Here is a 16,788-nt window from a genome sequence, read left to right as displayed (position 1 = left end):
GGGAATTATAGACCCCTCTCAGAGGAATCGTTAAGGAAGTAAAGCACAATAAGTCACTGTGTGTGGAGAATGTGAATATATTGTAGGCTGTACATAGCTGGCTTGTTAAGCTCTTTGGCCAGAGATGTGTCTTTCTATGTTCAAGTCATGTAATGGCTCCATTATGTCAAATGTTGAATTCATTTTGACAAATCCTCACTTTGAGCCAAGAGAAAATGGAAATGTGGCCTCTAAAAGTGTGAATGCACTTACAAATTAATCCCATTTATAATATGCATTATCAATGCTATATTGTTTCTGAATAATAAAATGATATTTATAATGGGACCTGGATTTGATTTTCAGGAATCACATCCAGGTCCCATTATAAATAACATTTTATTGTGTGAGTGGTTTAGGAGTCTTATACTGCTCCAGTAGAGATGTAACTGATGTATTACATTTGCCTTCTGATATTTGCAATGAAATGATGTTAATTGTATTGTCTTAGTCACATCCTTCAGTCAGAGAGAAAGTAAAGCTTAATTTAAAGGCATTATGTGTCATCATTACCATGTGTCTCTCTTTCCTTGGCAGTGTTCTCGCAAGTGCGGCAACGGCCTGAGGAAGAGGACAGTTGCGTGTACGAGCACCAACCCAGGTGCCCAAACACACACTCTGCCAGACAGCGTGTGTGCAGGCTTGCCTAAGCCTGCCAGTCAAGAAGGCTGCTTCATTAAACGCTGCCAGAAACAACGAAAAGTCCAGTGGTTTGTCTCCACGTGGCAAGAGGTAATTCTTTACAGCCGTTATAAAGACTGATGAGAGCATATGACACTCGAATAAAGCAGGAGTTGTGCAGTATGTAAAATATTTTTTCAAGCAAATGTAAGTTTTCTTTCTTCATTCCTCCCTCCTCCATTTCCAGTGTTCAGTAACATGTGGTCGCGGCTATCAGGCACGCTTCATCAAATGTGCAGAGAAGGTCTGTGTTGTATTTGCTTTGTTTATTCAAATTTAGCACAGTGTTGATTCTTCTTATTAAATTAGATACTTTAAGACAAAATGTTGACAACAGCTTTGAAACTCTCCAAATCTCAACTTGTTATAATTTAGTTGTTTTTTTAATATATGTAGTAGATACAGTGCTATAGATTTCATTGAGGGTTTCATCTTATAGCTACAATGGCACTTTGTATCAGACTTGAATAGTGTTTGTTTCCATAATCTAGGACACTGCAGGAAAATACAGAGAGCTTGCTGCCAAGAAGTGCCACCATGTTCCTAAGCCCACAGTAGAGCTCCAGAGACCCTGTACCCTGGCCGAGTGCCCCATCCGCACTACCCCACCGGTCCACCGATGGGGCACGCATCAACGCACCTATCCTCCGCAGCCTCTCCCTCAACCTCCACCCCGGCCAGAATGGCACTCAACTCCTTGGTCTCAGGTAGGTTTCAGCATCGTTGAGTTACAGTGTTAACTAATCAGCACTTGATGATTGACTTCACAGGGGGCATTTAATATCTGATACTGAATGTGATGCCTGGCATTCATAGTATTCATCAATAAGGCCTTGTTTGTACTCTCCAGTGCACAGTGACATGTGGCGGTGGAGTACAGGCGAGGACGGTCCAGTGTCTGGCTCAGGGGAAGCCCTCTCCTGGCTGTGCGCTCCATCTTAAACCTTTAATGTCTCAGGCCTGCAACACCAACTTCTGCCCACAACCCGAGAAGAAAGGTACTGAAACTTTGCCTAATTAATTTCTTATACTTTTGGATAACTAAAATTGCTCCTCTTGTAAGTTATAGTATGACACTACTTAAGCAGAAACAAGCTCTGACTAGGCATGTTTGTTTCCTTCTTTTTCCACAGACCTTGTGTGTAGAGATTACTTCAACTGGTGTTATCTGGTGCCCCAGCATGGAGTCTGCAACCACAAGTTCTATGGCAAGCAGTGCTGCCAGTCCTGCTCAAATTCAAACCTATAATCAAACAAAGTGACTCTGTCTGTGTCACAGACAGATAGGTAGTTAGATAGACAAAAGACTATATTTGACGTCCATGCTTGAAAAGACATTGTTTTTGCTTTAAGCGTGTGGCGAGCACTGAAAAACAAAGGACATTTCAATGGAAGTGCAAGAGAGTTACAGTGCCCTTTCTTCTCCCCGCGATGCCGGACATCTGGATGCAAGAACGTGATTCTGACAGCACTACGCAGGAATGTGATCAGGACAGTACAAATAAAGGAGAGAATTATGAGGAGGAACTAGCAAAATGGGAATCTTGATTAAAGCGAATAGGACTGACATGTCCAAAAGAAACTGAAAACCTGAAAAATCCCAGCTTTGTTTATATACTGTATGTAATTGAACAGATCTGTACCCAGGACACCCAACATCTCCCAGTCAACCAAAGGCCAGTGATGGCAGACCAACAGAGAAAAATGGTTGACGAGGTTTCGAGCACTGCCACGCAACAACATGCGATACACCCCGGTGTGCACTGCAATTCTTGATGAATTGGAAATCTGGGATCTGATAATGAAAAGGGATGTTTCAAAGAAACAACTAAGAAAACATAATTGTACTCTAAGGCTTGATAAAAAGCAGGCTGGGAATAATCAGAGTGGGCTTCCTCAATAGCTGGACAATAGCAGAATACTCTGAAATGTAATGTATAAGAAAAAAGTAAAGAAAAAAAACAATGTATCATACATGAGAGAACTATACTGAGATGGGTCTAGGCTGTGTGAGCTGGCTTTCATACTCAGTGGTGCTACAACTTTGTTTTTTGTCACCAAGTCAATGTGAAATCCTCAAGCTTCAGGAAAGAACAACTGACTTGTGTGACCCATGTACAGTATTGTTTGTTTTATTTATTGGCTTTACAATACAGCGTTGCTGGAAGACTGTATTAATAAGCAGTATAAATATGTTCTTTTATTACCCATTACCCTTATATTTTGTATTATGTTTCATAGGATTTCATGCTGACAAACTGCACCTTTTTTGTATTCAAAACATTTATTTTATTTTTGAAGAAATAAAATCTGTGATGTCAAAAGCCAAATTTAGAAAAGTCAACATTGATTAGTGATCATTTACAACAGCTGGTGAGTTGATCAATAACAAAATGTATGAAGCATGTTGTTTAAAAAGGCACTGCTCCATTTTTACATTACACTGCCCTACATTATTACTCAAGGCAGTCATGTATCGCATATTGATTATGGTTTAAAGCACTGGCAGACGATGGCTAATGCTGTTTCAATGAGTTTTACAATGTAACAATAAACAAATGTGTGTCATGTCAGCATCTCAGCTGAAGCAGCAGTCGTGATTTCATTCTTGTCAGTTGTCAGTCTGATTGAATTTCTTCTTTCAGGGGATATAAACTAACGTCTACATGTATTCTCGCCACATGAAAAAAGGCTTAGGAGGGGAACTTGATCTCTTCTTTCATACTTTTTTGGCCGCAGTCTTCAACTGGCGCTGTGTTGTCATCATGCCCTGACAAAGGATTTGTCTTTCAACAAACATATTATTAACATCACTGCCATCATTGTTACATGTTTTCACCTCCATAATAGCAGCGTAGACTGTTTCTTTGCATATCTGACACTGAGTGTAAAACACAGCTTTGTAACGTCCAGGGTTGACATATGTTCATAAATTTAAACATGACTCCAGTCTTTGCTTCCATTCATTGCTTTTCTTTCCGACATTAAAACATATTTACGTGGTTCATCTCTGCCATTCTTAACAAACCATTACCCCATGAACTAACACTAAACCCTCAAGCAATATCATTTTTCCACTATAAAATCTTTCTTTGGAATAAACTCCTGGATAGTGTTATGGAAGCCATCTCACTTACTGTCCTTAAAATATAGACTTGGATAGTTCCCTACACATTCAGAAGACATGGACCAGCAATGGCGTTGGAGTCATAGTAGAATAATACGTCATTCATAAGGGGTTTGAACTCGGGGTTGTGTGTGCCTGTAATCTAAAAAAGTGTTGTAAGCTTGTACCCTTCAGTTTGTGGCTGTAAAATGCTAACAACCCTCATCCACTTGTTTGTTTTTTCTGACTCGCAGTTTGTGAAATTAAGCTCACTAGTCTGAGACTGAATGTCAACCATGAAATCTGCAGACTTGTCAAATAAAGCCCACAGCACAGACCTGAAGGAAAGCCAATACGAGTTTAGAAACTGAAATACAACCCTACAAAAGTAAGATTACAATGAATGACATAATACCCCATATTTAATATTGAGGTTTACAACTAAACTCAACCAGTTTTCATCAGTAACAAACATTTGTTACAAATTCTTGTTGGCATTAGGTTTAGTTCCATAGGCTGACCACATCTAAAGCAATTTCCAAAGCATTTTGCATTGAGGTTAGAAGTTAGCATCACATGTCATATAACATATTGACACTCAGAGGATGTTTGACCTGGCATCTAAGAAAACTTTCTCTGGACTAATGCTAAGATCTAGTTTGTGTGCAATGGAGTGTAGCACATAAGCCAGCGGCCTGGCTAACAGTAATGCCAATGTGGTATTAGCCATTTCAACACCTATGACATATTGAGTCTGGGCTTTACTCTTTAGTCATTTTTCAACAAGTCGAGGAGACACAGATGCCCAAAACAAAATCACCATTGTCATAATCCCTGGGGCACAGCCCTGAGGCCTTCTGATGGTAAGCGAGTGTGAGAAGACAGGGGGAAGTAGAGTAGAGAGGAAAAAAAGGAGAAGGCAGGCCGTCTGTGTATTTGGTGCTGTCATAGAAAAATGCTATGAGAAAGACAGGGAGAGGTGGGTACAGAGAGAGAAAAGGGGGTTTTCCTCCTTGTCAACCACCTCTCTGTAGTTGATTCATAGCTGGTCAGCTGTGGGCACTGCTTTCTCTCTCTGCTGTGAGTAGACACTGCAGTACTGATTAAATGTAGGCCATCAGGATAACTGTGTTTTGGTTTTTTGGTTTTTTCCACTGTAGCTAATGTCTGCATGACATTCAGAGCAGCAAAACTGTTTTATTAATTAATGCCAGTTTGCTGACAACAGCAACACCACGCACACCCACACAGCATCAGATTACTCTAAAACCCCCCACCCTCGTGGAATGTACTGTCATCAGCCACTTTGCACCCCAGTCAAGTCCAAACTTAATTCAAGGGAACACTCACCGAAATACACATAATAATTTACTATCTCCACTTTTTCTCAAAACGTTACACTTATCAATTGGGGTACTGTTGTTTCAATGTTGAACTAATCAATTAAGCTATATCAATGTTGAATAATACATTGCTAGGTGAAATTATGAAATACCATACACTAGCATATGGCATATGTTACACGCTTCCCTGGTGTCTGCTTGCATTTCCTCCTACAGTAAAGTGATATGCATATCAGGTGGATTAAAGACTCCAAACTGCTATAGGTTTAAATCTTAATGTGCATATTGTTTCAATCACTTTTATTGTAACTTAGCTCTGTGGTTAACTGGTGATCAGTTTTATTGAAGGTTACTATCTTATTTCTGTTATTAGGCTATCCAAATAAAAGTGCATTGCTTGGGTGAGTTACTTTCATTAGACATTAATTCATTTCCAGCTCACTCTCTATGTGCTACAGTATTTCAACAAGGAACAAAAAAAGAGGGGAGAATGCAGGCAAACGACATGCGTGGGATTAAGAAGATGAGGCATTTTGTGTGCAAAGATGGATAAGAAAGGTGAAGAAAGACAAATCTGGCAACATGTAAAGTGTATCGTGGCCCATTTCGGTTTACAGAAGAGATTATCTGTCAGGAAGAGACAGGAAGAGAGGAAAGCATTCGCAACACTCCCCTTTTCACTTAAAAGAAACTATGCTATCTCTGACTGCATCTGTTTGGAGAGAGTTGGCTCATTAGCCTTAAGGCTATATTCCCTAGGTTCACCTGAAGTTACAGGGTTATTACCTTTCCATCAGGATGCACCTACAGCATATCCCAGCACCTTTAGCTGCTTCCTCTCAGCTATTGGACATCCTGCTGTTACAGTAATTAGGACCATTGTGGAGCACAGTAAACTGGGACTAGTCTCTTCTCAGAAGAAAAAAAAAGTACCTCTTTAGATCAAGAGCCTTTCAAATTCAGAGACAGAACCACAACGGTGAGAGCTTGTACCTATAAACACAGCTCTCATGGCACAGCTAAAGCATGATGCATAACTGAGGTGGAAATGAGACATAACACTACAACGGCTGCCTGTAAATTAGTTTACATCTTCTTTTTCCCTTTTTATGGAAACATTTTATTTCTTGTCTGGAAGTCTATAGCCCTAATTTTAATGTTTGCACATAGCAAACACAAAATATTGATACACAAGCTTAATTAGCTACTCCTGCTGAGTTGTTGGGAGTGCTGTAGTCAGAGTGCATAGCCATGTGTGTGTCTGTGTGTGTGTGTGTGTGTGTGTGTGTGTGTGTGTGTGTGTGTGTGTGTGTGTGTGTGTGTGTGAGAGAGAGAGAGAGAGAGAGAGAGAGAGAGAGAGAGAGAGAGAGAGAGAGAGAGAGGAGGAGTGCGGTAGCCAGTACAATGGTACCCTCTGCTGACTATACTTGTATGACACACACAAGCAAAACAGGATTTGCTACAGCTCAAGTCCTTGCACAACGCATTTCATTTCGTCACCGAGAAGCAGTAGTTGCCTTTTGTTTGGTAAAGAGAGTAAGGGGTGGCAATATAAACAATACAAATTCAATGCGATATGTCTAAAAAGGTAGTTCCCTGACCGGGAATCGAACCCGGGCCGCGGCGGTGAGAGCGCCGAATCCTAACCACTAGACCACCAGGGACATGACAAGCTCAGAAAAGCCTAAATTTATAAAGATATAGCAGTTCCATGGTGGTTAAGCAACGATGCGTGAAGCTGTGTTATTCGTTACTACAGTACATCGCCCTGTATGCTCAGGTTAGCATGGCTGTGCTAGTTCTTTCTCCTTGACCTGCCAAGGGCCTTTTCATAACCTTTCGCCAGAAAGGAAACGTAATTAAGGAGGGGTACGGGGCTGCACACAAACTGTCTAGTGATTAAAATATGATGTATTTATTTATTTATTTATTTATTTATTTATTTAAACACCAACAAACTGGATGGCCTTGATTGCACAGACACCGGTCAGTGCTCTACACGCTGCGGCACGTTTGATGCTAACACTGCTCCCAAGGTAACGCCCACATATGCCATAACCTAATGCCTGAAGAAAAATCCAAAACACGGGGGGAAAAAAATCACATTTCGACTGACATAAAAATGATATATACAACGGAAAATTTGTATTATCAATATTCAATCAAATACATGTCAAATTCTGAATGTCTTACCAACGTAACGAGAAACGTTAACGTGTAGCTCGACCGGCATTTGACGAAGCCACCCCTGTAGGGTCCTGAGTTGGGTCCTGAGTCAACGCGTGAGATGCGAAAATGTGAAGTTGTTTTGAACCGGTGTAAAAATTTGTCTCACGGAGACGGTAGTCGTCAAATTGAATGAGAAAAAGTGAACGAGTGTGAAGTTTACAGTGAAATTTGTGTTACCATGATGCCAGGGGACAGTCAATCCAAAACAGTGGCCATCGCCGCGGACGCAACGGCTGGGAACTGTCAGAACTGTTCTGTTTTGCATCAGGTCAGATCATCTTTTTTATGTCAGAAAGGGCTGTTAAAAAGCGGGTTGTTTTGTCTCGTCAAGTGGAATATAATCAGTTTCAGACAGGTTTTCACACAATTACTATGTTTTAATATTATTAGATAAAGTAAACGTGGTGGTAAATGTGATTTTTTTCTTTCTTTCCTATTTGTTTTTGTTTTGTTCCGTACCATCTCCTCCTACAGAGCCTGACCGAGTACGTTTCGTCATTTTTGGCACTGAAACAGAAGATAACGGTTTCAGAGTGAGTATGAACGAATGGTGTCGTTGCTATGGTTACAAGGGGGAAAAATACTTTATTTTATCTTATCTTATTGTGGCTCTATTTTATCTATTAATCTAAATCTAAAACATCGCCAGTCAGTCAGCAACTTTGTTTCACATTGGTATTTCTAATTTTCTACGGAACCCAATTTAGCTAAATAACTCAACGGGGTAAACGTAGCTTTATTAAATTGAACACTGTAAACTTTAAATCGGTACTAAAGGCTATTAGATATTTAAAACTTATGGTAATTATAGTCAACAGTGTTTCCATATTTCAGCCAAGACATTGTTGCGCTATGAAGCTGGACACAGCCATATAATCTTTAATGTTGCATGCACTTTGATAGAGGCATTTATGATCTCAACGTGTTTTCTACAGTGACACTATCAGGCTTCAACAACAGCTGGAGGAGCTGCAGATCAAATTGGTTGCACTGGAGAGAAAGACCATAGATTATGAATCTATGCAAGCAGAACTGGAAGAAAAGAAGGTACCATGTCCTTTCTCTGTAAAGTTGAATTTAAGTGATACCATCTTGTGGTAATAACATATGTCAGTAATGGTAGTGCTTCAACACATCTCTGAAAAAGTTCAGTAGTTCACCTGTCATGCTAATATTCATGTTGTATTTTTTTATAGTGTGCACTTAAAGGTTATGAAGAGTTGTCTAGGGAGATGGAAGAACTGAAGCAGGAAAACAGCAAGACAGTAGCAGAGTAAGTGATGATGCCAGTCATTTATAACAGTGCTGATCACTGTATGTAGTGTCTGTATGGATAAAATGATATTGTGTTTTGTGTCTTTTAGGAATAATAAACTTGAAGAGCAGCTAAAAGATCTGACAGGTAAGATGCAGTCACACTCTGTAATCTTGACCAAGCAAAGAATTAACAAAGTTTGCAATAATTATTTGTGTGATCATGTTTACTGTAACTACAACTAACTTAATATAAAATGCTTGCATGAATATACATCTGACTGTTTTTCAAACTTGTAGAACTGACAGAAACACAGACACTTGAGAATGCAAAGCTGAAGAGGGAAAAGGCTGAAGTACAAAATGATTTGCTGAAAACACAGGTAAGCATTGATGGGCATGAGTGAATGAATTTGTTGTAATCTCTGACTCAGGATATCGGACAGTCAGCGGCTTTATCAACTACTGCCAAAATATAGCTCAGAAAACTTGATGATTTTTGTGATTTTGTGTTTTTTTCTCTTCAGACATCTCTGAGCAAAGCTCAGGCACAAGCAGATCAATTTCAAAAACTAGTAGAAGAGAATGCCAAGACCACAAGCATGTAAGTTTCTTACATCTAAGTTGTGGATTAAAGCAGATATCAGTGGAATGTTTTTGTTAATATAAGTCCTAAATAGTCCTATTTTCCGTCAGCAATCACTTACATGAAGTATTTCAGCCTAAACACGAGTCTCTCCGTCACTCTGCTCTGCTGTAACCCCAGGAGAAAATTTTCCTTGTGGGATACAAGTGTTATCCAATGAGGGGAGAGAACGGCATGAAGGGCTGTGTGTGCAGCCAAGGGATGCGCGTGAATGTGGTGACGTAGCACGAGGACCAATTGATGCCTGACAAGGGCGGGGGCTGCTAACTCATGGTGCGTTCAAGGAAACTCGTACTTTGTGTTTTTCCTTCCTGTGAAGTCATACCAGTTCGATCTGGTACGAGTTCACGGGTCGGAAGTTACGAGTGGCCGTTATAGGGAACTTTCACAGACAACAGGACGGTAAAAACACGAGCTACGGGTTACCTGGAACGCTACCAAGTCGTAGTTGTGACTTGAAGCTGTAACTTACGGTTTCAAAAGCCTGCCTTGAACACAGCATTAGCCGAAACGGCCGTGCCGATGATATCTGCTTTAACTATTGACATGTCCTGTGTGGTGTCTGTGCCTTCTTTATATTAAGTGTTATTTATTTTTGATGTATTAATGGTTTGTTATTTACCTTATTTTTTGTAACAAATTATACTATCTACTGTACTAAATATCTCCATTTGGTTTTTACCATCAATAGAAAAGACGACCTTGAAAATAAAGTCAGACTTCTTGAAGGTTGGTATAATTTTTTTTTTTTTTTTTTTTTTTTACAGAATATGAACACAGTTGATAATTGTTGCCCTAACTGTATACATTCATGTTTTTGTCCTGATTTCAGACTCGGCTTGCAAACAGAATCATCAAATATCCAAACTGACCAAAGAGAAAATTCTACTACAGAGAAATATTGATGATCTCCAGGTGCAGTAATGACCTTTATGGATTACAAATTTGTGATGATATTATTTAACACTGTTGAACTAACCTTTCTTCATGTATTTCATTTCATTTGCAGCTGAGACTGATGAGATTTGAGAGAGAAAGGAACAAAGGTACCAAAAAATTTCCAACTGATCAAACATATGACATGTTATGACCTCGGTGTTAAAACCCATAATGTAAAGGAAAAAATGGTTTACCTAGTTAGCTAAATGTAATTTGATCTTTGATATGTTTTTTTGTTGTTGTTGTTTTTTTCAATAACTGTTGTGACTTTTTTATGGCATCAAATTAAATTTTAAAATATAGATTATATAAATTATTATTATAAAATGGATATCTGATTTGTTTCTCAACAGAATATAGGAGCATATCAACTCAAGCAACTACACCTGAGGAGCCGAAAGTTGACAAAGGTAGGTTGTCTGCTTCGCCTACTTATTACATGCACTTTACAAACACATCATGTCAGTTAACCTTAAAAACACTTTGTAGTAATTTTTTACTTTTGCATTTACTGTGAATGTTCATGTTCGTCTGCCAGAAAAAATCCGGGTTCTGTTGGAAAATTTGTGGGAATGTGTGGAACCCCAGCTTCAGCACCCAGCAAACTTGTTGCACTTCACTGGTCATGCAGCATCGAGTGAGTTGACCCTGCTGCAGAATTTAAAACACAGTAGTGACTTCTTATTTTTAAATTTTGTTTGTCTTTCATTTTACCCATGAAATGTAATGGTATTTCCTGTAATTTCAGTGCCTGCCAAATCCAAGCAAGGTCTGCCCTCCTCCCCATCAAACAGACTGCACTCTCCACTGAGACACCTGTCCCAGTGTGCTTCTCAAGGCAGCAGTAATTCTCACAGTTGCCCCAACACACCTTATACACACTTAAAACCTTTTCCTCATGCAGAGATACCCGTCAAGCCCCAAGCACCTGTCGAGTGTTTGAGTGGCAAGAGGCAAACAGTCACTCCCAAAAAGAGCAAGAAATTGTCCAAGGAACGCAAAACCAAGGAATCATCTGTTGACTTGGGCAGCTCCAGAGTGTCTGTTAAGGAGGTCATGGAAATGTTTAAACCAATGCCTCCCTGCATATCACCATTCCCCAACTCGGTGAGAATTTGTTTATTTTTAATCATGTGAATGTTTGTTTTTGTGCGCTAGTCACAATTTTTGTTGGCTGGCTGGACTGTGTGCAACTTGAGTTAGAATTGCGATCAATTGAGAATTTCTCATATCTATATAATCAACTATTTAATTTAATTTGTGAATACTCCTGTAAGCACATATGGTAACAAATTACAGATTTGCCTTTTTGTTGTGATTTTAGTAAAGCACAGGTCTGGTTCGCGTTGTCATTCACATGATATGATGGTCATGAATTAATATAAATTACAACATTCTTTCTTCTTTCTTTCAGGATACAGAGATGGGCACTATGGAAACAGATGATGCAAAAAAGGAGGACCATCCCAAACTCCCTGGTGATTCTGTTTGTCTTCAAAAAGACATGTCCGACTCCTTACTCAACTCAACATCAGTGTCAAGCCCCTATCTGAGCAACTCTGCACTACCAGCAGAGGAGAGTGTGGATTTGCCAGCTGTCACATCACATGAAGTGGAACACATTTCTGAAAATGACTTGAGTGACATAAGTGAGATGAAGGACAAAAGTGGCACAGATGGCAAAGAAAAGTATCTTCAAAAAGATATGCAAACTGAGCAGGACACTGGAAAGGAGCATTTAGCATCAGCAATGTCACCACCCTCTTCCCCCAGATCCGACAGTACAATCCTGGTGGAGGCTGTCTCATTAACTAATGAAAGTCAAGAACCATCCTGCAGCATAAATCCCAGCAGCAGCTTTGTCAGCAGCATCCCCGAAACTGTAAATGTTTTGGAAAAGGCCAAGGAAAATCAGTCAGAGACTGTTACAAAGATGGATGTAGACACAGACCCTTGTGATGGTCCACATGCCGAAACAGTCTTTTCTGATGGTGGAGAGTCACCTAGAGGAATTGACACTGACACTGTAGTCAATGAAAACACAGAAGATTTGTCCTCAACAAACACAGACTCTGTGAAAGACATGGAGGTTTCAAAGGCAGAAAATGGCCCAGAAGTTGAAAAAAGCCCCCAGGACCCTTGTAGTTTGAGACAGAGTGGTGAAGATGTCACTGTCATAAAGCTGCAGGAGATAAAATGTTCTCCTGGCCAGGACACGGCTGTGGTGGCTGTGGTGGAAGATAACCTTTGTTCAAATAAAAATGTCGGAGAGAGGCTTGAAAATGATGCATCCATAAATGTTCCTGAGGTAGAACATAGTCATGAAGAAGAAAGAAGTGCAAAAGTTGATAAAACAGATTCTTCTCAGGAGGATAAAACAGATTCTTCTCAGGAGTTGCATGGTGGCACTAGACCTCCATCACCTCAAATATTTCCACCGTCAAATACAGAAGATGCGGAAAAGGGCCAACTTGTCCAGGAGTCTGCTCAAGTAAACATTGAAGAAACTCCAAAAAAGACAGTTGACGCAGGGACATCGAATCATGAAACAGTGGCCAATGGAGAGGCTTCCCTCTCTGACTCCCATGAGACTGTGAATTGTGAATCACAAGGAAATTGTGAATCACAAGGAAATGCACACTCCCTGTGCAGGCAGCTGAGTCCTACATGTCTGTTACCCACTGTAAGCCTTCCGATATTAGAAACTCGCTCAAGCCCAGGAAAATTGAATGTTGGCGATGAACACATTTCAACAGACACAAAAACCCTGCAGCCTGTACCCAATTTAGAAGAAAATGGAGTAATTGAAAAGCCTGTCGTCAAAGGCCGCCCTCAGGACACGAGTTGTACCACCTCATTAATTCAGTCTGCTGCAGCAAAGGATGGGCAAAATAAATGTCTGGAGGCATGTGCAGGAGTGCTTGAAAGTCAAAGCTCACATCTGTTCAGACACGATGAAGCTAGTCCAGCAGCAGCTTCAGATAAACCACCAGAGTACATAGGTCAAGTTCGCTCTGAAATGGGCCCGCCACTTCCTCCGGTCCTCACCCCTCTGAACACACCGCCAAAAGCATGTAAATCTATTAATCCAAGACAGGCTATTGGAAAACTATCTTTTCCCTCACCCATGGATAGATTGGCTTCTCCTACCACTCCTGTCATGACCCACACAACACCCAACAGTCAGCGTATCAATTCTTCGTCCCTAAACAGCCCACTCCCTCCAAACGGAGTCCCCTCGTCCCCACTTCAGTTTGGCTCTGCTACTCCAAAACACGCCGTGCCGGTACCAGGGCGTCTGCCCCAAACAGCAAAGAATTCCTCCCCTTCCTCTTCCTCCAGTCCTTCTCAGGAGAACTCTATGAGGATCCTTGACACCATGTATCCAGAGCTCTCTGCCCGCGCCAGAACTCTGAGCATCCTCAGAGGGAACGTGAGCCTCAATATTTGCTCCTCAGACAACGGAGCTTCACCCACAACCGACAGTCAGATGTCTGGCTTTAAAACTATTAACTCGATTTCAACGGCCTTCACCAAGACGGAGACAAGAGGAGTGAAAAGACAGGCCAATGGTTTGCCTCAACTTAAGAATAACAAATGTCCCAGGCTCAATAGCTGCTCTCCTACAGTCAGTAGCGTGCCTTCCTGCTCGTCAAACACTGGAGACGAGCAGGCCGCCATCTCACTCCAAACTCTGAGGCCTGGACAGCTCAAAAGTCCATCACAACCCATGATGTGTGGTGAACCCGCAGAGCAGAATCTTGTTGTCAGCGCTTTGAATAAAATTGGAAACCAGTGTTTTGATCTATTGCCTGTGATCCAGAGCCACCTGTGGGTTGGCACCCTCCCCAAAAAGCCTATCCTTAGAGATGAGGAGAAGGAGGTCATCTCTGAGATTTGCCAGAGCAACTTGGTTAGTGCGCTGGTTTATTGTGCTTTTGTGTTTAACTATTTTAATGTAATCCATTGCTATTGATTATGATGAACTTTGTGTTAAATAGATGCTACAATTAACTTTAGTGCTAAGGTCTGCTATTAGTGTTTAACAGTGAGATTGTGTTCTTTTCAAAAGTTTTCGCAAAGCATTAAGTTCTCATTTTTTCTCTTCTTGTCAACTCCAGGCAGATGATATGATTTCGGCCATCCAGAGCAAAATGAAAACTGGAAGAGAGCTCAGTGGAAACTACATGCAGGCCCTCTGTAGAGTCTACACGGGCATCTGTAGACAGAGGGGCCACTGGGAGAAGGCTCACATATTCGCATACAGCATTCTCGCAGAAGGTGAGCATTTGGTCTCATACTGCGCTAATGAAACGCCTTTACACAAATTGTCACACACACAAACGTTTCCAAAATGTTTCCCCCTCAAAGTAGAAAATAATGGGTTTTTTTTTTATTATTCTGTCTTCCTCACTGCAGATTTCCCAGATTCTGCAAAGATGATGTTGTTTATTGTGACAACATGGCCCAGTGTTCTCTCACACGGTGGTCTGCTGTGTCAGGCTATACATACTGTCACCAAACTAATAGGACAGGAGGAGATTCTCAGCTGCCTGTCACCATTCCTTGGTTGGGAAAAGGTATTTTATAGATCAAGTTCTACACTTATCACATTGTTTTTAACTCTGTTTTATTAATGTCCCTGGAATTTGAGTTTATTACAAATTTAGGGAGTATTTGCTGAACATTGGCTCATTTCTGCGTATAACTATACTTTTGAGTTAGTTCATTGTCTTTATCACATCAAATCTCCCTGCAGACTCCTACCTGTGACATCGACCAGCTGATCTCCAGAGCACTGTCTGGTCTTCGGTCAGCGTCAAATATGTCTTTCAAAGAAAGTAGTCGGTACGGGTGTGACCTGGGGCCTGAATCTTGGGAATATGTCTTCACTCTGCACCTCCTTTGTACAAGAAAGAAATGGAAGTGGACTTATGAACATTTGTTGAGGTAAGTTATGCTTTCAAGTTTGAACATACATACATATGTAACTTAAATCAACTTTGTCTGCCAAATAAAACGAAACAATACCTAATTGTGTTGTAGAAATTATCAATTTTTAAGCAAGTCATATGCTAATCTGTTAATTTTTTTCTGACAGCAAAGAGTTGTGGCCAATAATGAACACATGGGTGACACAGCCCAGAGATCAACAAACACCCATTTCTGATACCACTGTTGCCACTGTACTCCAACTCATAGGTCAGTTTTGTGAATTTACATGGTTATGTACCATAATCTGAAGTGATGTGTGACTCAATAATCACTGAACAGTGGGGAATTTCATTATACGTTTGTGTTAAACAGGATACCTCGGTCATCTGGGTATGAAGGAGAGGTGTGTCTCCACTGTGGCAGCTGTCGCCAATGTCATCAACACATTTGTTCGGCATGCAAAGACTGAAGGTATGAAGTCTGAGAAATCTTGGAGAGTACATAATGGTTCAGTTTGCCTATAAATAATACACTTAAATTGTGTGCTTACAGTGCTGTGATTTCAGGAACCAGTGAGATCTTTATCTCCTTTATGTTGCCTAACAAATACATTTAAGCAGTCACTCTGCAATGTTAAAGTAGACTTGCTTATTGGTTTTTATTTCTTAGAATTGTGTCAAACTTTTCTTTTTTTTTAAATTGCACTCCAACCTTATCATCTTTTCTCACCAGGTGTGCCCTGGCAGGTCCAGTTAGCAGCTGCCTACTGCACCTACGAATTGTCTCCCTGCAACCCCAAACAAGCCCTGGAGGCCCTTGCAGCATGGCGAGAAGAAACGTCTCAGAGAGTCCCTCCTGGTGTTAATAGCTGCATGAACCAGTTGTCTTCTATCTGCAGACAGGTCCAAAACTGAGGGAGAAAATCCACATGGACATGCATAGCGTTACCTGTATTAAAGACGGGGAGAACGAAGATCCCAACATGCACCTCAATATTCATTTTAACTTGCTGACTGGCCATCCACAATAGAGCTGTTTACACATGAACAATCACAAATGGTTTTGACAAGGTGTCTGGTGGTAAATAGTCAGTTTCAGACTTCTTAAACATTTGCTTTTTCATTTTTTTTAAGTGCATGTCTACTATATCATGAACATGTTAGGTAAAAGCATCTGTTCTCCAATTTTGTAGCAAATGTTTGTTCAATTTTAATGTAAAATACATCTCAGATTTGGTTTTCTAACGTTTTTTTTAGCCGTCCACACACCCTGTCACAAATGTAGTGGTATGTCTTTCAATATATCTGCTATACTCAGGTGATGCTCTAAAATATTGTAAAAATTTGTACATTTGTATTCTAGTGTAACTGGGTGCTACTGTAAATGTCTCCTGACTCAAAGACTTGTAAATATTGAGGTGTTTCATTTTGTATGGGTGGAAAAAAAAAAGATTGCTACAGTAAAAGTTTTGTACAGTTCAGAGTTTAAGAGTATATTTAATTTTGTTCAAATTAAAAATTTCACATATTGAACCTAACCAACTGTTGTAGTTTGTCTTCGCCTAATTCTCCTTTAATTGCCACCTGGAGTGTTAAATACTGACCTAATAAGAATCT

At 40.4% G+C, this 16,788-nt stretch overlaps 2 protein-coding genes and 1 non-coding gene across 4 annotated transcripts in view; 2 read left to right on the top strand and 1 right to left on the bottom strand.

Moving 5' to 3' along the window:
- The window catches only part of adamts16 (ADAM metallopeptidase with thrombospondin type 1 motif, 16), a 54,441-nt gene extending 51,141 nt beyond the window's left edge, over positions 1 to 3,300 (top strand). The window contains exons 20-24 of one of the 2 annotated variants that reach the window (XM_085802286.1): positions 577 to 771; positions 908 to 964; positions 1,212 to 1,427; positions 1,571 to 1,718; positions 1,854 to 3,300. In XM_085802286.1, coding sequence (XP_085658412.1) covers positions 577 to 771; positions 908 to 964; positions 1,212 to 1,427; positions 1,571 to 1,718; positions 1,854 to 1,969 — 732 coding nt within the window. In that variant the 3' untranslated portion in view covers positions 1,970 to 3,300. The remainder of the gene's footprint in view (positions 1 to 576; positions 772 to 907; positions 965 to 1,211; positions 1,428 to 1,570; positions 1,719 to 1,853) is intronic. The other variant, XM_085802285.1, reaches the window with a different exon arrangement.
- A 3,461-nt stretch (positions 3,301 to 6,761) lies between these two features.
- Positions 6,762 to 6,833, bottom strand: trnae-cuc (transfer RNA glutamic acid (anticodon CUC)). The gene has a single exon. It is a non-coding gene; the product is annotated as a tRNA-Glu (tRNA).
- Positions 6,834 to 7,430: 597 nt separating this feature from the next.
- On the top strand, positions 7,431 to 16,709 carry ice1 (KIAA0947-like (H. sapiens)). The gene is made up of 20 exons (XM_085802284.1): positions 7,431 to 7,666; positions 7,873 to 7,931; positions 8,334 to 8,445; positions 8,595 to 8,671; positions 8,763 to 8,800; positions 8,953 to 9,035; positions 9,180 to 9,256; positions 9,990 to 10,027; positions 10,131 to 10,213; positions 10,308 to 10,344; positions 10,591 to 10,647; positions 10,776 to 10,874; positions 10,986 to 11,344; positions 11,652 to 14,150; positions 14,359 to 14,518; positions 14,657 to 14,817; positions 14,997 to 15,187; positions 15,339 to 15,439; positions 15,545 to 15,643; positions 15,905 to 16,709. The coding sequence occupies exons 1-20, from the start codon at positions 7,577 to 7,579 to the stop codon at positions 16,084 to 16,086; spliced, it is 4,602 nt and encodes a 1,533-aa protein (XP_085658410.1). The 5' UTR covers positions 7,431 to 7,576; the 3' UTR covers positions 16,087 to 16,709.
- The last annotated feature ends 79 nt before the right edge of the window (positions 16,710 to 16,788 follow it).

The sequence above is a fragment of the Trachurus japonicus genome, chromosome 16, assembly GCF_045865225.1.
Source record: "Trachurus japonicus isolate A0001 chromosome 16, Traja_1.0".
Classification (NCBI taxonomy): Eukaryota; Metazoa; Chordata; class Actinopteri; order Carangiformes; family Carangidae; genus Trachurus; species Trachurus japonicus.
Note: the sequence above shows the minus strand (reverse complement) of the source record. Positions and strands in the feature narration are given on the sequence as shown.